Source organism: Thamnophis elegans, chromosome 8, assembly GCF_009769535.1.
Source record: "Thamnophis elegans isolate rThaEle1 chromosome 8, rThaEle1.pri, whole genome shotgun sequence".
NCBI lineage: Eukaryota > Metazoa > Chordata > Lepidosauria > Squamata > Colubridae > Thamnophis > Thamnophis elegans.
This window is the reverse complement of record NC_045548.1, coordinates 70,480,936-70,508,543: the sequence shown is the minus strand read 5'-3', so window position 1 is coordinate 70,508,543 and position 27,608 is coordinate 70,480,936. Positions and strand designations below refer to the sequence as shown.

The following is a 27,608-nucleotide window of genomic DNA, read 5'->3' as shown; positions in this document are numbered from 1 at the left end:
GGAATAGGAATAGGAATAGGATGGAGTGGAGTGGAGTGGAATGGAATGGAATGGAATAGAATAGAATAGAATAGAATTACAGTGTAATGGAATAGAATAGAATTAAGAACCGAGGTGGCACAGTGGTTAGAGTGCAGTACTGCAGGCCACTTCAACTGACTGCTATCTGCAGTTTAGTGGTTCACATCTCACCGGCTCAAGGTGACTCAGCCTTCCATCCTTCCGAGGTGGGTGAAATGAGGACCCAGACTGTGGAGGCAATATGCTGACTCTGTAAACCGCTTAGAGAGGGCTGAAAGCCCTATGAAGCGGTATATAAGTCTAACTGCTATTGCTATTGCTAATTACAGTAGAATTACAATAGAATGGATGGAATGGAATAGAATAGAATAGAATAGAATAGAATTACAGTAGAATTACAATAGAATGGATGGAATGGAATAGAATAAAATAGAATAGAATAGAATTACAGTAGAATTACAATAGAATGGATGGAATGGAATGGAATAGAATAGAATAGAATTTTATAGAATTCTTTATTGGCCAAGTGTGATTGGACACACAAGGAATTTGTCTTTGGTGCATAAGCTCTCAGTGTACATAAAAAAAAAGATACATTCATCAAGAATCACAAGGTACAACACTTAATGATAGTCGTAGGGTACAAATAGGCAATCAAATCATACTAGGAAACAATATATATCATAAGGATACAAGCAATAAAGTTACGGTCATAAAGACACGTGGAAGGAGATGGGTGATAGGAACGACGAGGAGATTAATCACAATAGTAATGCAGACTTAGTAAATAATTTGAAAGTGTTGTGGGAATTAGTTGTTTAACAGAGTGATGGCGTTTGGGGAAAAACTGTCCTTGTGTCTAGTTGTTCTGGTGTGCAGTGCCCTATAGCCTTGTTTTGAGGGTAGAAGTTGAAACAATTTATGTCCAGGATTTGTGGGGTCTGTAGATATTTTCACAGCCTTCTTTTTGACTCCTGCAATATACAGGTCCTCAATGGAAGGCAGGTTGGTTTCTGCAGTTCTGATTATCCTCTGAAGTCTGTGTCTGTCTTGTTGGGTTGCAGAACCAAACCAGACAGTTTGGACCATGTTATTGGATGTGTGACCTGGGGGGCATGAACTTTGGGTTTTGATTTGGGTGGAGAAAACCTAAGGTCATTCACAGTCAGTTTTCCATGTGGCATTCCTAATTAAAAACAACAAAAATCTTACTCTGTAAGATCTTTATTTATGAGATCCCTATCCCAGCTTTCTTTTAGGAGCTCAAAATGGCACATCTCCTCCTACTTTTCTCCATAAAAACAACCCTGTGAGATAGATCTAAAGACCCCCAAGAGTTGAATGGATCCAAAATGATCCGTGAAACATCCATAACTGAGAGTGGACTTGGACCCGGATTTATCCCAGGTTCATTTTTCTTTCTTTCCGGGAATCTGTTTGGATTCCTTTTCATTCTACAGTATGTGTGACCAACTCTCCTTACTGGCTTCCTGCATTGAGCGTGGTTTACTGTAATTAGATATTATAAAAGTGGAGAAAATTGAGAACAGATTGCTGGGCAATATTGTCTGCTGATTTGCAGACACCTTCATTTGCAAGGCATGAAACAGAATATAAATGGTTCCTATTAATTCTTCTTGCTTCTGGTAATCTTACCTATGCCTGACCTATTTCTTTTGTCTCGTGGTTGTCCTTTAAGACTTCAGGCTGATATATTGGGCCCTCCCCATTTTTATACTCTAGCAGCCCTGGCTGTTAGATCAGACTGAGTTCTTTTGGGTCATTATGTTGTTGTGTAGGGGAAGGTAGCAGTGGGATCATGATATTCTCCCTCCCTCTGATTAGGTGTATTCATCTGAACATCAGAATAGAACAGAACAGAATAGAATCAGGGGTGGGTTTCAATTTTTTTAAATACTGGTTCTGTGGCCATGGCTAGGTGGGGGGCATATGACTGAGTAGGTGTGGCCAACTGGTGTCACTCATGTACACTCATCTCTGATGAATCTCCTACAACTTCTGCAGGCAACTTCGGTTCCATTGGTTGATTGCTCTCCCTGTCAGAGAATGTCTCCTTATTTCTAGGCTGAATCTCTCCTTGTTTAGTTTCCATCCATTATTCCTTGTCTGGCCTTCAGGTTTCTTTGGAAAATAGGTGACACCCCCCTCCTCTCTGTGGCAGCCCTTCAAATATGGGAACACTGCTATCATGTCTCCCCTGGTCCTCCTCTTCACTAGACCAGAGTCTTCCTTCTGTCTCCCGGGGTCCACTTCTCCTGTCTCCCAATGTCCCACATTATCTTTCATTACAGGAACACAGTTGGGATGCAAATCACATTAAAAAGAGCCCCCCTTTTTCCTGCAAAGTTGAAAAATCCACCACTTTGTAGATCTACACGTATATGCAGCTGAAAGCAGGAACATTATTTAGCAATTCTAATAAGATACCTGCATGAAAGACTCATCCATGCTCAAATTGATGTTCATATAGGGTTCATTATTATTCATTATTATATCCTTGTGTCCTTTACGATGCATAAACTCCTCCTGCTGGTACTGTAGTGTGGAAAATTTGATTGAAATCAGGGTTAACGGTTAGGAGCAAATGGCACTGTAAAAATAGTAGTGATACTTTGTCCCAGTATTGTTCAAGGACTTCCTTTTACAGCAGGTCGAATATACACATGGGATAGGTGAGATCTATAGGGTGTGTGCAAATATGCTGAGGTGCACAGTCTTCTTTGTGGCTATGAAGCATAATTTTTAAGGTCGGGAGTTGGGGGGAAATCAAGGAACTGTAGTTCACAGCAAAATGTGTTTCCATGGAAGAACTGCAGTGGAAGGACAATAATGAAATAGTGTGATTTTAGGATCAGTGTTGTTGTTATTGTTGTTTCTGATGTTTCTGATGAGTTCTGTCAGATCTCATCATTTATCACTGTTGTCTAGGGAAATTATCAGTCATCCAGGTCATGGTTGTTCCAAAGTTGCTTTTTTTCAAGAGGCAAGTGGACTTTCTTTGTTGTTCCTTGAAGATGTGTCACTTCTCATCCAAGAAAAACCAAAAGTTGACATATACACTGGGTGAAACCAGGCTTAATAGCAGTAATTGTGAGAGGAATCTTGGAGTCTTAATGGACAACCAATTCAATATGAATCAACAGTGTGAAGCCAATGCAATATCACTCTATAAAGCCCTAGTAAGACCACATCTAGAATGCTGCATCCAGTTTTGGTCACCACGCTATAAAAAAAGATGTTGAGACTCTAGAAAAAGTGTAGAGAAGAGCAACTAGGATGATTAGGGGACTGGAGACTAAAACATATGAAGAATGGTTACAGGAACTGGGCATGGCTAGTCTAGTGAAGAGAAGGACCAGGGGAGATGTGATAGCAGTGTTCTAATATTTGAGGGACTGCCACAGAGAGGAAGGGGTCAACCTGTTTTCCAAAGCACCTGAAGGCCAAACAAGGAATAATGGATGGAACCTGAACAAGGAGAGATTCAACCTGAAAATAAGACAGAACAATCAACCCACGGAACAGTTTGCCTTCAGAAGTTGTGGGAGCTTCATCACTGGAAGCTTTCAAGAAGAGACTGGACTGCCATCTGTCAAAAATGGGGTAGGGGGATGCTTGGTGGATGGGGTTGGACTAGATAACCTACAAGGTCCCTTCCAACTTTGTTCATCTGTAAAGGATATCTGTAGAAACAAAGAGAGCCCAGTTGCCTCTTGAAAAAAGCAACTTTAAGATTTATCACTGCTGGCCACGAGCTGATGTGGGTTGAAGTTCTACAACTTGGAAAGCCCTGGCTTTTGAAACCTTCATTTTCAACGGGGGTGGTTCAAGCTAGTGTTTCTCAATTTTGGGAATGTCAAGCTTTATGGACTTTAACTTCCAGAATTCTCCAGCCAGCATGCTAGCTAAGGAATTCAGGGAGTTGAAATCCATATAGTTTAAAGATGCTACGGTTGAGAAATAGTGGTTAAGGTTTATGCTGGAAGATGATATAATGATGGTCGGTAAAGAGAAAGGAGGAAGAAGAGTGGATGAGAAGAAATTTCTTTTTTTTAAGTTTTTTTTTTAATTTTTTGTTCTCTAAATACAATTATAGGTATACATTCACATAGTTATTATTCTTTTTTACATTCGTCATTCTTATACATTTGTCATTTCATTTACAAGGTTATAACAAACCATTTGGGTTGCATTGTTTACTATCCCTCACCTGTTTTGACACCATCTTCTTTTCCCTTTCTTTTCTCCCTCCCTCCCTTCTCTACTTTCTTCCTTCCTCTCTCCTTTCCTTCCCTTACCTCTCCCCTACTCCTCTCTTCCTCTTCCCCTTCCTGTCCTCTCTCCTTCTCTTCCCCTCCCTTCCAAGCTTTCTCTCCTCTTCCTTCCTTCCCTCCTCTTTCTCTCCTCCTCTCTTTCTTTCTTTTTCTATTATTGTAGGTGTCTCTTCCCACTCTTAATTTTTATTTTCTTGAGATGGTATTTCTGCAGACTCAAAAATGATTGAATATCATTTCTTGTTCCCTTTCCTTTGATGAGAAGAAATTTCTTGATGGAGACATTACTAAATATTGCCTTCATTCTCTGCTTCCGACAAGAAATGGAGACAGAGGTTCTGGCCATCTTTTCTCATCTCCAGGCAGCAGATGAGAAATTGTATGGACTTATTTACAAGCCTGAGACGGAATGGTGTGGTGGCCTAGTGGTAAAGATGATTGACTCCCACTCGGAAGGTGGAGAGGTCAATCCTAGGTGGTGGCAGGGCATAAAGAAAAAAATATCTGATGTGAACTCTGCATAGGTGTCAGAAAAGGCATCCAGGCAAAAAATGCTCAACTCCACCCAGTTGCCCAGACTTTACCCCAAACTAAGGGAAGGGAGTCAAAAGGCAGTTTACAAGCCTGAGATAGGCAGTGACTTCCCCTTCTAATTTCAGGGCTTGAGGTCTCTCAAGCGAAAGTACCACGCAAAGGGATTAATCACAAAATAAATATTTATTGTGTTTCTGCAAAGAATTATTGATGGAATTTATTGCCCTGTGATGTGCTGATGGCCATTACATTAATGAGCTTGTTTTGTTGCAGATGTTTTATTATCCAAAGTAGATAACATCACCAATGCTGGGAGAGATGGTCTTACGTAGCTTGGTAATGAAACATCTGCAAGAAAACAGCCAAGTTCAGAGAGCGCCAAGGATTTCTCATCTCAACCCTGAGCTACAAATATTCTCTTGAAGAGTAGCTTGATCAGTAGTTTTAGCTAGGATGATAAATAGCTCCTTCATGTTCAAAGAGATTCTTCCTCTGAATGACAGTTGCTGGAGGCCAAACAATTAAGGAAGGCTTTCAACCTGTTGATAGACCTTCAAAGGACTACTTTATTGATGTAGTTAGGGTCAAAGTATGGGGACACGGTGGCTCAGTGGCTAAGATGCTGAGCTTGTCGATCAGAAAGGTCAGCAGTTTGGCGGTTTGAATCTCTAGCGCCGCGTAATGGAGTGAGCTCCCGTTACTTTTCCCAGCTTCTGCCAACCTAGCAGTTCGAAAGCATGTAAAAATACAAGTAGAAAAATAGGAACCACCTTTGGTGGGAAGGTCGCAGCGTTCCGTGCGCCTTCAGCGTTTAGTCATGCTGGCCACATGACCACAGAGATGTCTTCGGACAGCGCTGGCTCTTCAGATTTAAAATGGAGTTGAGCACCGCCCCCTAGAGTCAGGAACCACTAGCACATATGTGCGAGGAGAAACTTTACCTTCACCTTAGGGTCAAGGTGCATTTGTAATCTGCCTCTCTGTATTAGTTTTGTGGAGTCAGAATTTGTGAAAGTAAAAAATAGTTTCAAGTTGGGATTCTTTTGCACATTTATTTGCAAGTAGAACCTGCTGATCCATGAAGCAAATCTGTGAAAAGTTTAAAAGGATTAAAGATGGTGTCAAAACAGAACCATCTTCTTTCCTTATCAAACATTCTATTCATCATATCTTCAAATGGACATCACCCCATGGAACAAGTAATATAGGAGTTTTTGCAACATGCTGCCTTCAAAAGATCGGTATTAATCAGTCTGAGCTTTTGCCTCTTTCATTCAAGTCACCCTTGGGTAGCTGTCATGCCCTGGTGTTTAAACATTTTGAAGGAACAAAATCATGCTGTATGGGGGCTTTTTTTGTTTTTTGTTTTGAAACCTTAAATGCAATAGCTCTCTCAGTTTCTGCAGACCTCATCGCTCTCTGAGCTTGGTTGTTTTCTTTTAGATGTTTCATTACCCAGTTGGTAACATTATCAGCGTGGGAGGAGTCACACATGGGTATTAACACAGCCCTTTTGCCCTGGAGACTGAGGTAAATCTTGAGGCCACACCTCCATTCTTCCTCTGACCTCCCAGATTAACCTCAGTCTCCGGCCCAGAAGGAGTGTTTGCAACAAAGCAACCAAGCACAGAGAACACCAAGGATTCTACAGTTCAATCCTGAGCTACCAATATTCTCCCCCCCGCCCTCATTTTATAAAGCTATTGTCTGATAACCTGGCATTACCCGGGTATTTATTTATAGGTGGGGGGAATGTCTGGACCAAACATAATTTCTAATGTTGGATTTTCCCCCTTACCAGAGGGAACCCCCTTGTGGAGTACTGTGAAGCTGTTACCATGGTAATTCCACTGCACTGAACAGTAGAAGCCATTTTACGGCAATACAGTAGAATGCATTGTAAGGCACAACAGGCTGTATCTTAACAGAACACACACCCCGAGGGGGTGTTAGAGGCGTCTTACCCCTACAGTGTTTGTTTCCAGAGAGTAAGTCATCTGTGTACCAAGTTTAGTTGAAATTGCTCAAGGCATTCCAGGGTTATGCTGGAACATACACACACATACACACAAACACACACAGCCATTTTTATAGAAAGAAAGAAAGGAAGGAAGGAAGGAAGGAAGGAAGGAAGGAAGGAAGGAACGAAATACTGCTGTTAAAGATGTTTTTACAAGAATAACTCCTCTCTTCTCCCACTCCTCACTTCTTCTTCTACTTTTTTATTTATTTATTTGGAGTTACACAGAAGTCATTTACTCTCAGAAAAACATTATGTATGATATGGAATTAAACCCTAGCCAGAAGCATGGCTTAAAAAGCGGCATACTTTTAATAAATGTGTGGAATGGGGAATTTCAGCAGGCATGGCTGCGCATAATTAGCAGAGATGTGCAAATTAGCCAACATCCAGTTTGAAGCATTTTTTTAACAGAACAGAATAATAGAGTCGGAAGGGACCTTGGAGGTCTTCTAGTCCAACCCGCTGCTCAAACAGCAGACACTATACCATGTCAGACAAATGATTGTCCAATCTCTTTTAAAAAAAACAAAAAATGGGGGTGGGGGAGCAGGACCATTGTAGAAAAGATTGCTTAATCCAGGTGAGAAGAAAAATGTGAGAAGATGACAGCTAAGCCACGCCCAGACTTCTTACTTAAGTTTCTGTTTCAATTCTCTGCATAGGCTCAGATCTGTTAAAGCTCCCATTGGCTGACTTAGTTGATGTGCCTATTCATTGGCTGACCTTGTCCCCATATCTCTCCCAGCCATGAATATTTTAATATGTGCTCCCGTTACTTGTCCCAGCTTCTGCCAACCTAGCAGGTCGAAAGCGCGTAAAAATGCAAGTAGAAAAAATATGGGCCACCATTAGTGGGAAGGCAACAGCGTTCTGTGTGCCTTTGGTGTTTAGTCATGCAGACCACATGACCACGGAGACATCTTCGGACAGCACTAGTTCTTCAACTTTGACACGGAGATGAGCACCACCCCCTAGCAATAGCAGTAGACTTATATACCGCTTCATAGGCCTTTCAGGCCTCTCTAAGCGGTTTACAGAGAGTCAGCATATTGCCCCCAACAATCTGGGTCCTCATTTTACCCACCTCGGAAGGATGGAAGGCTGAGTCAACCCTGAGCCGGTGAGATTTGAACCGCTGACCTGCTGATCTAGCAGTAGCCTGCAGTGCTGCATTTAACCACTGCGCCACCTTGGCTCCACCCCCTAGAGTCAGGAATGACTAGCATCTATGTGCAAGGGGGAACCTTTCCCTTTACCTTGCTGCATAGAAACAGGGAGCAAACTTCACACTCTTAGCACTGATGATGTTACCTAGTCAGGTAATGAAATGTCTGCAAGCAAACCACACAGCTCAGAGAGCACCAGAGTTCTTCTTGTCTCCAGGGCAAGGCAGATATCTCAGCATGAATCCCGTCAAATGACTGATCACAGATTTGGGGTGCTGTAGCCAGTTCTAATGTGGATAACAGTCCTTTTCTTCCTGGGATCATGTGTTCATGTTCATCATATACTCCTTTATAATATGAGCCAGGGTGATGCAGGGGTTAGAATGCAGTACTGCAGACTACTTCTGCTGACTGCTGGTTGCTGGCAGTTCGGCAGTTCGAGTCTCACCAGGCTCAGCCTTCCATCCTTCAGAGGTCAGTAAAACGAGGAACCAGATGATTGGAGGGGGGGGGGAATATTCTGATCCTGTAAACTGCTTAGAGAGGGCTGTAAAGCACTGTGAAGTGATATATAAGTCTTAGCACTAAGTGTGATTGTTAATTGGATAAGAAAAAGCCCATAATAGGTGTCCTGCTTTGAACAACATTTCAGTGAATTTCATAGGTTAAGTTACTGTGGCCAACTCATAGCAGGACAACTCACCACCACCCACTTGCTGTAGGACAAGAATTTCACTAATTTCAAAGAAATGTTGGAAATAGGGTCATATAAGAAAGAATGCAAAAGGAGGGACAAGAGGAAATGCGAATGACAAAAATTAAAGTAATTATTTTAAATAATTAAGTTGAATTGTGAAATTGTCCTGCAGCTAATTGCCCCATGGCAAGGTACCTTGTGGCCACGGTGGGTTCACCACGGTGAGTTGCCCATGGCGAGTTCACCATGGTGAGTTGGACGTGATGAATTCACCATGGCGAGTTGGTCATGACGAGTTCACCATGATAAGTTGGCCATGATGAGTTCACCATGGCGAGTTGGCCATGATGAGTTCACCATGGTGAGTTGACAATGACAAGTTCACCATGGTGAGTTGGACGTGATGAATTCACCATGGCGAGTTGGTCATGACGAGTTCACCATGACAAGTTGGCCATGATGAGTTCACCATGGCAAGTTGGCCCTGATAAGTTCACCATGGCAAGTTAGCCATGATAAGTTCACCATGGTGAGTTGACGATGACAAGTTCACCATGGTGAGTTGACGATGACAAGTTCACCATGGTGAGTCGGATGTGAGGAATTCCCCATGGTGAGTTGCCCAGGATGGGTTTACCATGGCGAGTTGGCCAAAGTGAGTTCTCCCATTCCATACCCAACTTCATTCTTTCTTTTAAAGCCATGAATGGCAAGATGAATGTTAAGCAGACAAACCAAGAGGCTCGAGACCACTTGAAAAGATGCCACCCTGAGAGTTTGCTTGTTCTTCTCAGATGCCCTTTGCTAGCTGAGCCTCCTCCTCCTCCTAAAACATTCAGATGGCTGGATGAATGAATTTGCATGGGATGCTGTTTAACAGTTTGCGGTGCGACATGATCATTGAAAAGAACAGAACATTTTGCATTTTTTTTAACCCACAAGGGGACTAGCCGGTTTATTCTTTTTGCATGTGCTTTCCCCTAGACTCTGGCTGCCCTAACAAGAAATTCAATAAATCTGCTTCCAAACCATCTTGCACAAGCTTTGCATGTCCAGTCTGGGCCTGAGGAAATTAACAAGCGAATAGAACACACCATCGACTTGCGGAGTGGCGATAAGTTGCGAAGAGAGCATATCAAGCCTTTTTCCCTGATGTTTAAAGACTCTGGCCTGGAACATAAGGTAGCTGGGTCTTGCTAGATTGATTTTTGCCATCTCAGATTGACTTACAGTGACCGTTGATTAGCAAAGACCAAATAGCGGTGGGTTTCCCTTCTCAATTCCCCCTTCCCTTTCTTCCCATCTCTCAAAGATGGAGTTATTAGGATTCCTTATAAGGGATGTGGTGGCTAAGACGCTGAGCTTGTCAATCAGAAAAGTTGGCAGTTCGAATCCCTAGCGCTGCATAACAGAGTGAGCTCCCGTTTCTTGTCCCAGCTTCTGCCAACCTAGCACTTCAAAAGCATCTAAAAATGCAAGTAGAAAAATAGGGACCACCTTTGGTGGGAAGGTAACAGCGTTCTGTGTGCCTTCGGCATTTAGTCATGCCGGCCACATGACCACAGAGACGTCTTTGGACAGCGCTGGCTCTTCGGCTTTGAAACGGAGATGAGCACCGACCCCTAGAGTCGGGAACGACTAGCACTTATGTGAAAAGGGAACCTTTACCTTTTATAAGATTCCTTCAGACACGAAGGGTACAGACCCCGAGATCTGAGATCTTGAAAGCTTAATGAACGCTGAAAACTGCCACCACAAGTTGCCCACCCCCCACCCTGACGTCGTGGATGGGATGAGAGAAGGAAAACTGAAATATATGGAAGGTGTGGCGGTCACCCTTTTTAATAAATTATAGTTTAATTAAATCAGGTGTAGGGTTTTCTTTCTTTTCCCCAGGAACAACAGTCTTTCTTTGTCATCAGCAGGGGACATCCAGAGGCTAAATGTGGCCCTGGGAAAAGTTGCACATGCTTAGCTAGGTCAGATGAAGACTTGAGAGATGCCTTTGCACCACAGGCTAAACTTAAGAGTGAAAGATAGAGGTGAAGGTGAACAGTAATTGGTTCAGGATGGTATAGGGTAGAAGGGGAGGTGGAGGAGGAGGTGGAAATGGAGGTGGAGATAGACATGGAGGTGGAGACAGAAAGAGAGAGAGAGCTAGAGAGAGAGGAGAGAGAGAAAAAGAAGTGCAGAGAGAGATAAAGATGGTGATAGACCTTTTGTGCAACAGTGTAACATGTTTGGTTACTTATAGTTTAATCAATGGCAGGGGTGTCAAACTCGAGGCCCGGGGGCCAGATCCAGCCTGTAGGGTGCTTAGATCTGCCTCCCTGAAAACAACCAAGGACTGGCCCATGGTGCGTCTGCCAGTAAAAAACAGAGCTTGCGAGGGCCATGGGTGGCCCTCCCGAGCTCTGTTTTCACTGGCAGAGGAATGCAGGGCTGCAGGAGACCATCGTAGCCGGAAACAGGAGCCCATTTTCATTAGCAGAGAGCTCGGCCCACCACAGGTGCCCCCAACACCAGTGATGTTGAGCTGGCCACGCCCACCCTGACCCCCTCCCCCCAAAGTCAAACACAACCATGATGCAGCCCTCAATGAAATTGAGTTTGACACCCCTGACCTATGGTGTGAACCCCAAAATGATATACAGATAATTCTTGACTTACAACCATTCAATCAGTGACTATTTGACGTTACAACAGCACTGAAAAAAGTGATCTTAACAACTGGCCCTCGCGCTCACAATGGTTGCAACCTTCTCCATGTCATGTGATCTGAAATTGGGTGCTTGACAAATGGCATGTATTTACGACAGTTGCAGCATCCCAGGGTGTGGTTGCCCATGGCAACTTTCTCAGCCATCTTCTGGCAAGCAAAATCAATGGCGTAAGCTGGATTCATTTAACTACTGCATGATTCACATGAGAATGGCAGTGATTCGCTTAACGGCTATGGGGGGGAACGGTGGTAAGATGGGGGGGCAACTCACTTGTTATTGTGGAACAAGGAACCCAGGAGAGAGGCCATAGGTAAGTGAAAGAGTGGGAGCTTCAGGGAAGCAAAGGTACCCAGATGAGACCATGTCAACATCTGACATACGACATTGTTCTTGTTCTGACTCAGACTTCGTTAGAAAGCAAAAAGCAAAATCTTGGTCCCGTCAAAACCTCTTTTATTTACATGACTGTGAATTCCTTTCATTCACAGTCAGCAAGGCTTTAACAAACAGTCTTTCAGAGGAATGTTTATCCACACGCACCTAATCTCATTTAGAGCGCTGCCAGATAACTAGTTTCCAAACACAGGGCAAAGCAAAACTTAGCACAGAGTCTCTTATAATCTTAGACTGAAATGAATGGTTTCCTGCAAAAGCCCACTCCCCATTTGTTCGTCTTTTGTTTCCTCTGAGAGGGGCCAATCTCCTCCAAGGTGTGGCTTTACTCTTAAGTTGACCCTGCTTTCTTAGTTGTTCTTGTCTTCTGGCAGCTCTGCGCATGTACACACTGGGAACAGGCTCCAGCTGTTCTTCTGCCTCACTGCTGTCTAGCTCCCTCTCTGCCTCCAACACAGAGCCCTCGTTTGAGCTTTCCTCAACCCCCATGACTGGCTCATATTCCTCCCCAACCTCTGCCGGCCACAACAGTTCTTGCTTCTCCTTGCCATTATTACAATTTCTGTCATTTCCTTTGGATAAACAATCACACATACACATTTATGGTTTCTTCATTTCTTCTTTACTTCTTGGTCTCATTGGAGGTTGCTTTGCTTCCCTTGAAGCTCCCTTCTGTTCATTTAGCCAAGGTCTCTCCCCGGGGTTCAAAATAACAGAAGTTGGAAGGGACCTTGGAGGTCTTCTAGTCCAACCCCCTGCTCAAGCAGGAGACCTTACAACCACCCTGGACAAATGGCTGTCTAATCACATCCTAAAAACCTCCAGTGATGGTGTCTCCACAACTTCTGAACACCAATTAATTGTTCCTCCTGTCAAGAAATTTCTTCTGAGTTTCAGGTTGGATCTTCCTTAGATAAGTTTCCATCCCTTTTGCTACAATTTCTCTTGTTACGAGTTCAGATACTTGGAATGATGGTTGGTCTGAAAACAAGACCTCAAAGGATAAAATGAACAGGAACATTTGGTTGGGTGCACATTGCATGCTAGTCTAGACTAAGAAGATATGAAGTTGTAATGTAATTTATTTTGTTGGGTACAGGATGTGGTGTTGTGGTGTGATATATGTTTTGTGGACTAGGGCATGAGGTTTAGCACGTTTTGTAAACCTGCAAAGCGACAGATAAGAGAACAGCAGAGTTGCTAACACTTACACAGAGCTTATATAACTGTATAAATTATGTATAGAGGGAGTATGAATAGTAAGAAACCAGCAACCCAAAGTTACAGGGTGGAAACATTTCTTATAACTTTAAAATGGGATACAGCACCTGGGGCTCAAGGTCATAGAAGCCCCCCCTCCCCCAGCACTGATTCTGTGACACCCACCTAAGCACCTAAGAATATGCTGCTAAAATACAATGCTAAGTGGTCCATTTTCCATTACTTTTCTTTTTCTTTTTCCAAAAATAAGGATGAAAATGGGAGGACATTGCTCTCTTTCTGATTCTTTTTGCTATAGAATAATGGCCATAAATAATTTTCTAACTATCGTACAAATCAATTATACTCCTGGTGATTGGCCTTATCTGACTTGTTATTAGAATTTCTGAGACCTTAAATCCACTTAGATCAGGGGATGTATTCCATTAAAAGGTCTTGATTGGAATTTATTACTTTCAGACACAATTCAACCATTTTTATTAACAACTACTGTAGCTGATAACCCGGTGTTGCCAGGGTATTTATTTATCTTAATCCTGTATTAGACAAGAAAAGCCCTGATTTCAGCAACAGTGAAATTAGTTACAAATGTTTTCCCTGTGCTCCCAGAAGCCTCAAGGAAAGTGGGAGCACCCTTGTGGAGTACTGTGAAGCCGTTACCATGGCAACTCCTCAGCTCTGTACAGTAGAAGCCATTTTAAACCACAACAGGCTGTATCTTAACAGAACACACACCCTGAGATGTGTTAGGGGTGTCTTATCCCCACAGTATTTGTTTCCAGAAAGTCATCTGTGTACCAACTTTGGTTGAAGTTGCTCAAGGCGTTCCATAGTTATGCTGGAACATACACATACACGCATATATACTCTCCCTTGTCTCCTCCCCACTGGTCCAAGGCTCAGGTGCCTCCTGGTGGCCAATCAGCCTCTCTGCGCCATGCTCGGAGTCGAACCCTGTTCAGGGTCCTCCACATCCTCCAGAGCCGACTCAGAGGGCCCCTCGCTGTCGGAGTCTGGTGGCAGCTCCAATGGCACCTGCTGGGCCACAACAGCATGCACAATGGAGCTAAGCTGGGTGACAGCTCATGTGCCTGCAGAGAGGGCTCCATGTGCCACCTGTGGCACGTGTGCCATAGGTTCGCCATCACAGTACTAGATTCTGTGTCTCAAAATCTGGCACTGGTTTTCATTCCAATGATTTCTGCTCCATGCTTCCCCCCCCCCCCCCCGGTCTAATTTAAAACCTTCAATAGGGACGGGTAATTTATCCTACCAAGATCTTCCATCTGCCTCCTCTTGCCTTGGAAGCCTGTAATTTCCAGGTTCGTAGAGCATCCTCTTTTCAAAGCCCCTTCCAGCGTCTCGAGGCTATCATGATGACAGCCTGAGCGCTCTCCAAGGACGTCCAAAACCACTTCAGCCCCATCAATTTGAGCCAAGGTGGCGCAGTGGTTAAATGCAGCACTGCAGGCTACTTCAGCTGACTGCAGTTCTGCAGTTCGGCTGTTCAAATCTCACCGCCTCAGGGTTGACTCAGCCTTCCATCCTTCCGAGGTGGGTAAAATGAGGACCCGGATTGTTGTTGGGGGCAATATGCTGACTCTGTAAACCGCTTAGAGAGGGCTGAAAGCCCTATGAAGCGGTATATAAATCTAACTGCTATTGCTAATTTGTGAAGTACCGAAAAGGAGATATGCGCTTGGCCATCTCGACAGTCATCTCGACGACCATCCTTTTCAAGGGAGCAGCAAATGACTTCACAGCTATAAATGTGTCAGCCCGCCTGGTTTCTTTTCTCTTTTTTTCCCCCTCTTTTTTTTTAAAGGTAAAAAGTATCAGCTAAAAAGGCTGATGGGGTGAACGTTCTGTCACAACAGCTCACGGGGAGGCTTATTTTTAGATCAAAACAAAATTTGTCCAGCGGAGGCAGGAGACGGAGGTTTTGTTTTTTTTTTTGTTACTTAAACAACACATGCCCACACCAGTGGGAAAAGAAAAAATCAAAACACAGAGAAGACAAAAAGAACAAAAAACAAGGCAGGGGGGGGAAAAAGGAAAAACAAAAGAAGAAAAAAGGAAAAAAAACACAGGTATATATTATAAAAAAGTATATCAGCTGGTTACAACATGTTTTGGTGCATCTCTTCCATTAATTCATATTAATTCAAATATCTTAACTCAAATGTTTACCATATTGACATCATTATACCTCCACTTTTAGTTGACTACAATTATTTAAACATCCATCATCCTTAACTATGCCAAAGATTTAATCCATAACCACATGCTAGCATTTCATTTACTTGTTTGTAAAATCCTCTATTAACATCAAATCCTCATATCCTGTTTTAGCTGAACATCCATAATATTTAATACCAAAAATTCCATCTTCCATGCGTATAGTTTATTATCATTCTCCCTTCTTTATGTAATTATATCGTATATTGTAACATTTTCCCCATATTAGTTAACATTTAACTGTATATAGTTTTATTTTATTTTTTAATAGTGATAGTTCACTTAACAACTGCAGCAAGAAAGGTTGTAAAATGGAATAAAAGTCACTTAACAATGGTCTCATTTAGCAATGTAAAATTTAATCTCAATTGTGATCATAAATCAAGGACTAACTATATTATTATCTCTTTTATTCATTAATCATGAAACTCAGTCAACTGAACATTCAAAAATGCATCACAAATACCATTGACTGGTGCTAATGGTTGATACGGTTTGCTGCCAGCATCCTAGGTATCAACCAAGTACCTTCTTAAGATGTACAATGTTTCTTGTAGCGCAGTTTTTTGTAGTTCCACTGCTGTTATTGCCGAAAGCTGCATTTTCTTCATGTGTTTTATAAAATTCCTGGACAAGCTACCAAGTGCCCCGATGACAATGGGTATCATTATTTGCTGTTGTTGTTGTTATTTCTTTTATTCATTAAACATGAAACTCAGTCAAGTGAACATTTAAAGATGTTTCACAAATACCATTGACTGGTGCTAAATGGTATATATGGGTTGCTGCCAGCATCTTAGGTATCAACCAAGTTTCTTCTTAAAATACATGATATTCCTTGTAGTGCAGTTTTTTGTAGTTCTGCTGGTTATTATTATTACTTGAGAGACCGCCTACTGCCAATTACCTCCAATAGGCCAATAAGATCCCATAGATTAGGCCTCCTCCGAATTCCGTCAGCCGGTCAATGTCGACTGGCAACTACCCGGAGGAGAGCCTTCTCGGTGGCTGCTCCGACCCTCTGGAATGATCTCCCCGTGGAGATTCGTACCCTCACCACCCTCCAGACCTTCCGCGTAGCCCTTAAAACCTGGCTGTCCCGACAGGCCTGGGGCTAAAGACTTCAACCCCACCCGAATAGTATGACTGTTGCATTTTTTAACGATGTATTGTTTTCATGTATGTAACATGTTTTGTCCTTCCCTCCCCCCGAATTGTGAGCTGCCCTGAGTCCCCTCAGGGAAAAGGGCGGCATACAAATAAAGTAAATGAAATGAAATGAAATTATTATTGCTATTATTACAATACAATTGTATCACAGCGGCCAGTTATTTCGCCGGATTTGGCATTGGTTACTAGTCGGGCCCCACCCAGGGGCCTAGGACGTCGTAACGTATTTTCGTAATATGCGTGCAGATCCAAGCAGTGTGGCTTTTTGCATTTGACTGATGGTGATTTTGTCAATTTTTAACTGTTTTAAATGTAATTCCAATGCTTTTGGAATAGCACCCAGTGTGCCAATTACCACTGGAATTATCACTGCTGGTTTGTGCCATAGTCGTTGAATTTCGATTTTTAAGTCCTGGTATCTTGCGATTTTTTCATGTTCCTTCTCGGCGACCCTGCTATCACCTGGTATTGCGATGTCTATGATTGTGACCTTATTTTTCTCAACCAGTGTGATGTCTGGTGTATTATGCACCAGTATTTTGTCGGTTTGTATACGGAAATCCCACAAGATCTTGACCATCTGATTTTCAGTGACTTTTTCAGGCTGATGTTCCCACCAGTTTGTTGCTGTTTTAATATTATAATTTTTGCACAAATTCCAATGGATCATTTGTGCTACTGAATTGTGCCGCAATTTATAATCAGTCTGTGCGATTTTTTTACAGCAGCTGAGTATGTGATCAACAGTTTCATCAGCTTCTTTGCAAAGTCTGCATTTGGCATCATCAGAGGATTTTTCGATTTTGGCCTTAATGGCATTCGTGCGGATAGCTTGTTCTTGCGCAGCCAGGATTAGTGACTCTGTTTCTTTCTTTAATGTACCTGTTGTTAACCATAACCAAGTTTGTTCACTGTCCACTTTATCTTTTATTTTTTCCAGAAATTGGCCATGCAGTGCTTTGTTCTGCCAACTCTCCATTCTTGATTTTATCACATCTTTTCTGTATTCTTGTTTCGTCTGTTGGGCCTTCAGTAGATTTTTGTTCTTTACTTCGATTAATAGATGTTCTTGACTTTCTTTTAAATAATCAGCCAGTGCATGTTTTTCTTCTTCAACTGTTTGCTTCACTTGTAATAATCCTCTGCCACCTGATTTTCGGGGCAGGTATAATCTATCAGTATCACCATGTGGATGTAAACTGTAGTGCATTGTCATTAGTTTCCTGGTTTTTCGGTCCAAAAGGTCCAAATCAGCTTGTGTCCAGTTAACTATACCAGCTGTGTATCTTATAACTGGTATTGCCCAGGTATTTATGGCCTTGATTGTGTTTCCGCCATTCAATTTAGATTTCAAAATTTTCCTAACTCTGTTGGTGTACTCTTGCCTGACAATAGTTTTTACTTCTCCATGCTTGATGTTATCCAACTCCAGAATGCCTAAGTATTCGTAGGCTTCATTTTCTTTGCATTTAATTAATTGGCCATTGGGCATTTCAATTCCCTCACATGCAGTGATTTTGCCCCTTTTTATGGATACAGTGGCGCATTTTTCCATGCCAAACTGCATTGAAATATCGGTGCTGAATACTCGGACTGTGTTTGTCAATGATTGGATTTCTAATTATTATTATTATTATTATTATTATTATTATTATTATTATTATTATTATTATTATTTAAGATGAGACTGCAGAATCCGAACAAGCTCCTAAAGATATTCCCATTAGATGCACTCCTTCCTACTTATCTGGCTGCATTTCTAGATCACCATTTTCCTTCAATGGGGCCACTCATCCTTAAAAAAATGTGCACCTAATTAGGTGACAAAGCCATCTTAGTATACATAGTTCTGGCACAAAGGTGGAATTACTGCTCTCCTAGGGTTGTGGGAGGGGGGGAACATGCCATTCTTTAATGGGTCTTGCAAGCATGTTTGTTTTGATGGGATATTTCTTTGTATGGATGTCAAATAATATATTGAATGGTGGATCCTTGGTGCTCTCTGTGCTTGGTTGTTTTCTTGCAGATGTTTCATTGCCCAACTAGGTAATATCATCAGTGCTAGTAAGGAGTTGGGTTTGCTCTCAGTTTATATTCTAGTACTGTGATGGTGAATCTATGGAATGTGTGCCCAAAGTGGCACATGGCCATGTTGTCTGGCATGTGCGGCCTTGCCTGTTTCTGGCATACATGATGATCAGCTGTCCTTCGCATGCACAGCAGTGTCAAAATCCAGTGCACGCGTGTATGCCAGCCAGCTGATTGTCGAGCGCACATGTGCACCAGAACCCAGAAGTTTGGCTCTTCTGGATCACGGTCTCTTCACATGTGCAGTAGTTGGGTGTGCATGCACACTAGAACACAGAGGTTCAACTTTTCCAGAGTGTGGGTGCGACGAGCGCACACATGACATTTCCATGTGACTTTTTCGGTACTCAGTGCTGAAGAGGTTTGTCATCACTGTTCTAGTAACTAGAATATAAACTAGACTATAAACTGAGCTAGAATATAAATTGAGAATTAAGCCACTCCCTACTAGCACTGATGATGTTACCCAGTTGGGTAATGAAATGTCTGAAAGAAAACAACAAAGCTCAGCGAGCACAAAAGATCCCCCCCTCCCATTCCAACCCTGAGCTACAAATATTATCATTTATTAATAAGCTGAATACTTAATGCCAGCAACATTCTTCCTTTACTGAGCTGGATTTGCTAATTTCTCAGAAGCCTTGTCTACTTGCCTTGCTCTGTTTCTGGAGTTAATTTAGAAGCTTCACTTACTGGATTCCCTTTTTGTGTTTCTGTTTTCTCTTTCAGTACTCCCAAATGAGGGACGAGGTCTTCAAGTCAAACTTGGTGTGTGCATTAATTGTCTTGGTGTTTATCACCGCCATCCAAAGTCTACTTCCTTCTTCAAGGTGAGTTCCAATGATTTGGAACGGAGAGATTAGTTGGAGTTGGAGTCGGGGGTAAATGTTCTATTTTGAGCCGAGGTGGCGCAGTGGTTAGAGTGCAGTACTGCAATCACTTCAGCTGACTGCTATCTGCAGTTCGGCGGTTCAAATCTCACCGGCTCAAGGTTGACTCAGCCTTCCATCCTTCCGAGGTGGGTAAAATAAGGACCCAGACTGTGGGGGCGATATGCTGACTCTGTAAACCACTTAGAGAGGGCTGAAAGCCCTATGAAGCGGTATATAAGTCTAACTGCTATTGCTATTGCTATTTTTTTTTAATTATTATTTGCATATAAATACATTGAATGCAGTGTGATTGTCCTGGCGTTTCACTTGCCATGAAAACCAAAGTGAAAACCAAATAACATATATATTATTTAAACAGTGCTCTCATTGTAGGGTAATTTTAACCATCATATTCATTTTAATAAAACTGCATATATAGTCTCTCTTTCCGAGCCAACCTAACCTCATTTTTCCTCATTGCAACTTCCACCTGGTTCTTCTTAACCATTGGTAGAATCTGTTCCATGTGTCATAATATTCTGTCTCTCCTTTGTCTTTTATTTTTAATGTTAGTCTATCCATTTCTGCACAGACTAATAACTTCCTTATTACCTCCTCCTCTGAAGGGGTGTTTTCACTCTTCCGCTGCACCATTCTTGCTGTGGTCAGGATGTGTAGTATTAAGTATATTGTCCCTTTATTGTAGCCATCTGGTATAATGCTTAATAGAAGTAATTCTGGCTTGAACTCTACACATGGTCTAACCATTTCTCCTAACCATTTCTGAATTTGTATCCAAAATTTCCTTGCTTTTTTTTTACAGGTCCACCACATGTGGGTCTATTTTATGACAGCTCTAGAGCATAGGAAAACTAGGTTCCTGCAAAAGATAGTTATCATTTATCATTGTAATGATTGCAGTGAGGGCAGTTTGGTGACGTTAGGCCAGCCGCTGTCTCTCAGCCCTAATCTCCACATTGGCGAGAGGAAGGGCATCCAGCCAGTAAATACTCAGCTCCATTCAGTGGCCCAGACTCCACAATGAAAGGGATTGTGGGGTGATTAAAAGATGATGACTCTCAGCCCTAAGAAGCCAGTGGAAGACCCTATCTAAAGATGTGGTTGAGAAGACCCCATGAACTTGTTGATCATCAGAAATTAGGACTGACTCAGTGATACAAAACAGAAGAAAAGTGATTTAATGGAGGGAGGAGTTGCCAGGCCTGGGGGCTATAGCATCCCAAAGTCCACCAACCAGAGGTGGGTTCCTACCAGTTCGCACCTATTCAGTAGAACCGGTTCATCAAATCTACCGAACCAGTTAGAAGAGGTTCCACCAGTAGACCCGGAAAGCAGGCCACATCTACAGAAGAGGTTCCAAAAAATTTTGAAACCCACCACTGGTGGGTGTGTAATGTCCCGCAATTATCTACACATTAATAATGATCTAGTCATATTTCCTTATACATTTTAGGGACCTTTCCTTACATAATTGGTGTTTTCTTTCATATTTTTGGATTTCCAATTTCTGTTTCCATTAGTTGGCAATTGCTAAAACCAATCCCACGTGAAAAAGTATTCAAAGCCTTCTTGATTTTAATTGTCAATTTATTTATTCCTGCACATTGTAATATTTATTCATTTACATATCTCTGTTTTTCCACTGTTGTGCAAACAAAATTCCAGCAGCTGCTAACATGTGTGAAATTAAATATATATTATACTCCCTTTCAAATAGCCAACAAAATATTTCTGGTTTTAATTCCATATCTTGCTTTACGATTGCTTCTAACCACTAACTTCTCTAATAGCTACTTGGACTGACCTAAGTACTAATTCAAAATTTCATATCCGGTCACATGGGCAGCAAGCCACTCCCATCCGGTCACATGGGCAGCAAGCCACTCCCACAAAGGAGGCCACACCCACAGAGTAGGTTCCAATGATTTTTTAAACCCACCACTGCCACCAACCATGATTCTTAGTTCCAAAGCAGTATTGTGTTTATCTTGGTGGTATATCTCTTTGTGCGTATAGTTCATTTTAAATAGCTCTTTTCTTAGAGAAGCACTGTTTTACTCACCCTGTCATATAAGAACAGGTTTTATTTCCATAGGTCCTCTGCATTCGGGCATAAAGGATCAGAACATAGGTTAAGATTTATTGCTGAGGCTTATACATAAGAATCTAGTAAGCTAAAGTTCAATACTAAATTGGCACTAGCTACAGGTCCATGGAATTCAAGGGGAGTTGGAATTGGAAAGTTTGTGGCAACGTAATGACTCTAAGCTGATCACACACTTAACTCCACCTCCCAGCTCTGCCTGCTCCTCTCCTACATCTACAAGTATATTGCACGGACATGCACAAGAATAAAAAGGGATTGAGTAAGTGCCATTAAGTTGATGCCAACTCCTATTGACCACCAGGGTAGACATTCTCCACAATGAGCTGACTTGAGAAGATGAAATTAGAAGATTTAATGAAGCCCTGAAACATTAGATTTTACTCTTCCTATAAATGCAGGAGAGGGCTGTTTTTTCTGTCTTCTAAGTATGTGTGTGTCTGTTCTTCCTTCTGCAGAATGATTCCGATGATTGTTCAATTTTCAATTCTAATTATATTACATTCATCTCTCGTGCTGATAACCACGGCCGAGGATTACAAATGCTTACCCCTGGTGCTCCGGAAAACTTGCTGCTGGATTAATGAGACTTACCTGGCCCGTAATGTCATCATCTTTGCCTCAATTATGATTAATTTCTTGGGAGCCATCATCAATATTGTAAGTATTTCAGGAGGGGAAGGTTGTGTGAATGGAGAAGGGAGCAGAAAATGCATAAAGCTAGTAAATTACAAGCAACGTTACTCAATCTGATGCCTTTCAGATATGCCCGATTACAAACCTTTCATTCTACCGTGAGGTCTGAGCTACAAATAATTCTGTTCTATGGGTACTTTCATAATATTCTTTAGTTCTGGCTGGCTATGATGGGAGCTACAACCCCAAAATCTGCAAAGTGAAAGATTGGAGAAAGCTGATTTCCCAGGATAGCAGCTTCTGATATTTTGCACTTGAAAGCATTTAAATATACTTTTCCCTCTGGAAAATGAAAGGAGGGAGGGAGGGAGGGAGGAAGGAAGGAAATCAAACCTCAGATTATTCAGTCTTTCAGGGGGCCTCAGATAACACACTGGTGTCTTTGTCCTTTGGGAAGATTTTATTTCCCTAATTATGGTTTTGTTCTATACAATACATTGACATTTTCAGCTACATGTGGTCAGCCACGATAATACTTCTCAAGAAATAGGATAAATATAATCCAAATTAGCTGAAATTCACAGAGGGCCCTAATTCTCTGTCGTTCTATACACAGTTAATATTTCTGAATATGGGTTCATCTGTAGGCAACCAATTTAGTCTATCTATTCATCTTCATCATCTTCATCATCTTCATCTTCTGGGAAATCATTTAGCATTTATCTATCAATCATCTGTATCTATCAACTATCAATCCTTTTATCTACCAATCATCTGCATCTATCATCTATTTATCTAGCATCCAGCATCTATCTATCTATCTATCTATCTATCTATCTATCTATCTATCTGTCTATCTATCTATCTATCTATCTATCTATCTATCTATCTATCTATCATCTATCCTTCATCATTACCATCATCATGTATCATCTATCAATCATCTATCATTTATCTATCTATCAATCTGTATCTATCATCTATCAATCATCTGTCATCATTTCCACCTATCCACCCATCCACCCATCCACCCATCCATTCATCCATCCGTCTGTCCATCTGTCTATCTGTCTATCTATCATCTGTCATCATCTCCATCCATTTATGTATCTATTCATCATCATCATCTATTGTCTATCGTCTATCAATCATGTGTATCAATCATCTATTTATCATCTATCATCTGTCATCATATCTATCTATCTATCTATCTATCTATCTATCTATCTATCTATCTATCTATCTATCTATCATCTATTTATCATCTAATATTTATACGGCCACCCATTTCACAAGAGTGGGACTTAAAACAAAACACTCTTTTAATATATATTTTTGAAACATTAAAATAGAAATCTTGCATAATACAAAGGGGTGGGAGGAACATGGAAAGGATGGTTGTGACCTCATAAAATTCCCACAGAGAGGATAAAAGCTGGGAACTGTCTGGTTTGCTTTGTAATATGTTTGAGTGATGATCCTTTTAATATGTCTTCCAATGAAAGCATTTTGTAAGCCCATGCACTACAGATTCTTCATCATTTCAAAAGAGTTGCCCGCCGTTGCTCTCAGTATGTAATTTCTAAAAAAGATATAGGATTATTTTTCTGTTTTTCCTGAGTGGTTTTTTAATCCAGAGTCTTCTCATAGAGTTGGAGGCATTAACACCAGGCGTGGGTTCCTGCCAGTTCTAACCTCTTCTATAGAAGAGGTTCCACAAATCTACAGTGCCATTTAGAACCGGTTCCAGCTCCCTCCGCCCGTCCACACATCATTAAGATGAAGAGCGAGAGGAGGAATTCTGGGAGTTGAAGTCCACAAGTCTTAAAGCTGTCAATTTTGAACACCCCTGGGTTTTCTTTTCTAAAGGGTTAGGGGTGCAAGGGTCTTGTAACTTGACAGCTTTAAGACTTGCGTGCTTCAATGGCAGAGTTCCTGAGCCAACATGACAAGAGGTGGAATTCTGGGAGTTGACATTGACCACGCCCACCCGGTCACATGGCCGGCAAGCCACTCCCACAAAGCAGACCACACCTACAGAAGAGGTTCTAAAAAAATTTGAAACCCACCACTGATTAACACTATTGTCGTTGTCTCCTCCTTCTCCTCCTCCCCCCCCCCCGCAACAAGTAATCTTCTTCCTTCATTTCTCTGCAAAGTAATTTCATTAGTTTTCTTATTCTTCTCTCTTTTCTTTTCCACAGCTCTGGTGTGACTGGGACAAACAACTGCCTTTTAAGAATCAAACTTTCAACTCTTCGGTATATTTTACAGATATTTGCTCGTATCCAGAGGTAATCCTAAGCATATCATTTTGCACAGGGATAAGCCAACACAATATGTTAGGCTCGGCAACGATGGCTGATAACAAACTTTAGGATGATGTGAAACTTCAAAGCCAAGCTTTATTTCAGTGATGCAGGTTCTCGAGTTACAACAGTTCATTTAGTGACCATTCGAAGTTACAACAGCACTGAAAAAAGGGACTTGTGACCATTTGAACACTTACAACCGTTCCCATGGTCACGTGATCAAAATTCAGAATCTTGGCAACTGATTCACATTTATGACGGTTGCAAAGTACCCAGGATCACATGATCCCCTTTGGTGACTTTTTGATGAGTAAAAATCAATGGGGAAGCCTGATCCACTTAACAACCGAGTTACTACTTAACGACTGCAGCTATTCACTTAACAACTGTGGCACGAAAGGCCGTGAAATGGGGCAAAAACTCACTTAACACATGTCTCACTTAGCAACATAAATTGTGGGCTCAATGGGCAGTCGTAGGTTGAGGACTACCTGTATCATGTTGCTTCATTTCAAGTGGGTTTCAAAGATCCCTTCTACTGCCTCTAACTCAACCGTTTGCATCCTAATGTTCTCCAGATGTTCTGGAGTACACATGGTCCACTGCCAGAGTATATAGGGAGTGTAGTCCAAAACAGCCAGAGGGCAAGGACATGATAGTCCAACCCAGGGGTGGGTTCCTGCCAGTTCTAACCTCTTCTACAGAAGAGGTTCCACAAATCTACAGTGCCGTTTAGAACCGGTTCCAGCTCCCTCCCCCCACCCGTCCGCACATCATCAAGATGAAGAGTAAGAGGAGGAATTCTGGGAGTTGAAGTCCACAAGTCTTAAAGTTTGTCAGGTTTGAACACTCCTGGAGTTTTTTTTCCTAAAGGATTAGGGGTGCAAGGGTCTTGTAACTTGAGAGCTTTAAGTCTTTTGTGCTTCAAATGCCAGAGTTTCTGAGCCAACATTTTGGTTGCTAAGTAAGAGCGTTATTAAGTGAATTTCACCACATTTTACAAGTTGGCCATGCCCACCCAGTCACATGGCTGGCAAGCCACTCCCACCTGGTCACATGGCCTGCAAGCCACCCCCACCCGGTTACATGGCTGGCAAGCCACTCCCACGAAGCAGGCCATACCTGCAGAAGAGGTTCTAAAAAAATTTGAAACCCACCACTGGTCCAACCTTAAAATGCAGGAATTCCCCTATATCCAGGATGGCAAACCTATGGCACGGAGAGCATTCTCTGCGGGCACGCCAGCTGTCATCCCAGCCTGGCTCCACCGTGAAAGCCTGTGCGCCTCCCGTTGGCCAGCTGGTCTTTGGGTCTCTGCCACGTATGCGTAGGGGTGGAGTGCATGTGTGGGGTGTACACACATTATATTTGGGTTCTCGTGTCCCCCCCCACACTCCGTTGTGCACCTGGAAGGCCTCCTGCATCAACCTGGAAGCCAAAACGGGGCATGGGGTGCCACGCGAGGCCCCCACATGCCGCATTTTGTGCCTGGAAAGCCTCCTGCACCAACTTGGAAGCAAAAAATGGGCAAGGGGGGTATATGCATAGGGAGGGCAGGGGGACACAGGGGTTGCATGTGCATTCACAGGGGTCATGTGTGCATGCGTGGGCCAGGGCACACATGGTGGGGTCGTGTGCACATGTGCAGGGAAAGGGGTGCAGGGGGTGGGTCGGGCATGTATTGCATTATGGGTATGGGTGTGCTTTTGCGCGCACTCATACTTTAGGCACAGAACAGCAAAAGGTTAGCCATCACTTCCCTATATAATTCTCCTATCTAAGAGAGAGAAAAACAGATTGTCAGTAATCAATAATCCCATTGAGTTGTAGGCCTACTGGCAGTTGACCTTTAGGCTGATTCAGTGACTTCACCACATTCATACATTCTCAAGAGCTCTTGAAAAGTTTGCAGCTGTTGTACATGTACACATCAGCAAACCCAAAGGTGCTTTTTCAAGAGGCAACTGGACTTTCTGGTTTTTCTTTGAAGATGTTTCGCTTCTCATCCAATAAGCTTCTTCAGCTCTGATTGGATAGCAATAGCAATAAGCACTTAGACTTATATACCACTTCACAGTGCTTTCCAGCCCTCTCTAATCAGTTTACAGAGTCAGCATATAACCCCCAACAATTTGGGGTCCTCGTTTTACCCACCTCGGAAGGATGGAAGGCTGTCAACCTTGAGCCTGGTGAGATTTGGAAAAAGGAGGAGCCAATGTCGCGACAACACAACATGCAGTCTCGACTGTCCGAGACTGCCGTTGACACTTTTGCCCCTGGATGGTCCAGTAGGACCTAAAGCGTCCCGGAGAGGCGGTGACCAGGAAGACAAAGCCTTTCTGGTCTCAGGGACATCGCAAAGTCCCTGATTGACCCAAGGGAAGTGCTTCAAACTAGCGGCAAACAGGCAGCCCCCAGGCTGACGAAGTCGGAGATGGCTCTGGAAAGAAGGAAGTGAAAGTGAGTCCATCGGGTGAGGTTATTTTTACTTTGAGCCTGGTGAGATTTGATCTGCCAAATTGCAGGCAGCTGGCAGGCAGCAGAAGTAGCCTGCAGTTTTGCATTCTAACCACTGCGGCACCATGGAGTTCTCTTCCCCACCATCCAGTCAGAGCTGAAGAAGCTTCTTGGATGAGAAGCAAAAAGTCTTCAAAGAAAAACCATGATCAGATGTTTCACTCCTCATCCAAGAAGCTTCTTCAGCTCTGACTGGATGGTGGGGAAGGAACCTCCCTTCCCTTCCCCACCATCCAGTCAGAGTTAAGAAGCTTCTTGGATGAGAAGCAAAACATCTTCAAAGAAAAACCAGAAAGTCCAGTTGCCTCTTGAAAAACCACCTTTGGGACAACCATTTCCTGGATGACGGAGAATCTCCATAGTCATATATGTTAGCGGAGAAATCCCTCTATATTTTTTCTCTACAAAGTCTCATTTAGTCTAATGAAGTTGCTTTCAACTCTCTGTAAAAACAACAACAGATTATGGGGACCTATAAAGAGTGCAAAGAAGAGCAATGAAGGTGATAAAGAGTCTGGAGGTTAGATTGTATGATGAATGGCCAATGGAAATTGGTATGTTTGAGCCATGGTGGGAC

At 42.4% G+C, this 27,608-nt stretch overlaps 1 protein-coding gene across 1 annotated transcript in view; it reads left to right on the top strand.

The window, feature by feature from the left end:
• Nucleotides 1-27,608, top strand: part of ADCY8 (adenylate cyclase 8) — a 149,626-nt gene that overhangs the window by 99,792 nt on the left and 22,226 nt on the right. The window contains 4 exon segments of the mRNA XM_032222246.1: nucleotides 9,721-9,918; nucleotides 19,299-19,399; nucleotides 22,025-22,226; nucleotides 24,407-24,496. Of these exon segments, the coding sequence (XP_032078137.1) occupies nucleotides 9,721-9,918; nucleotides 19,299-19,399; nucleotides 22,025-22,226; nucleotides 24,407-24,496 (591 nt within the window).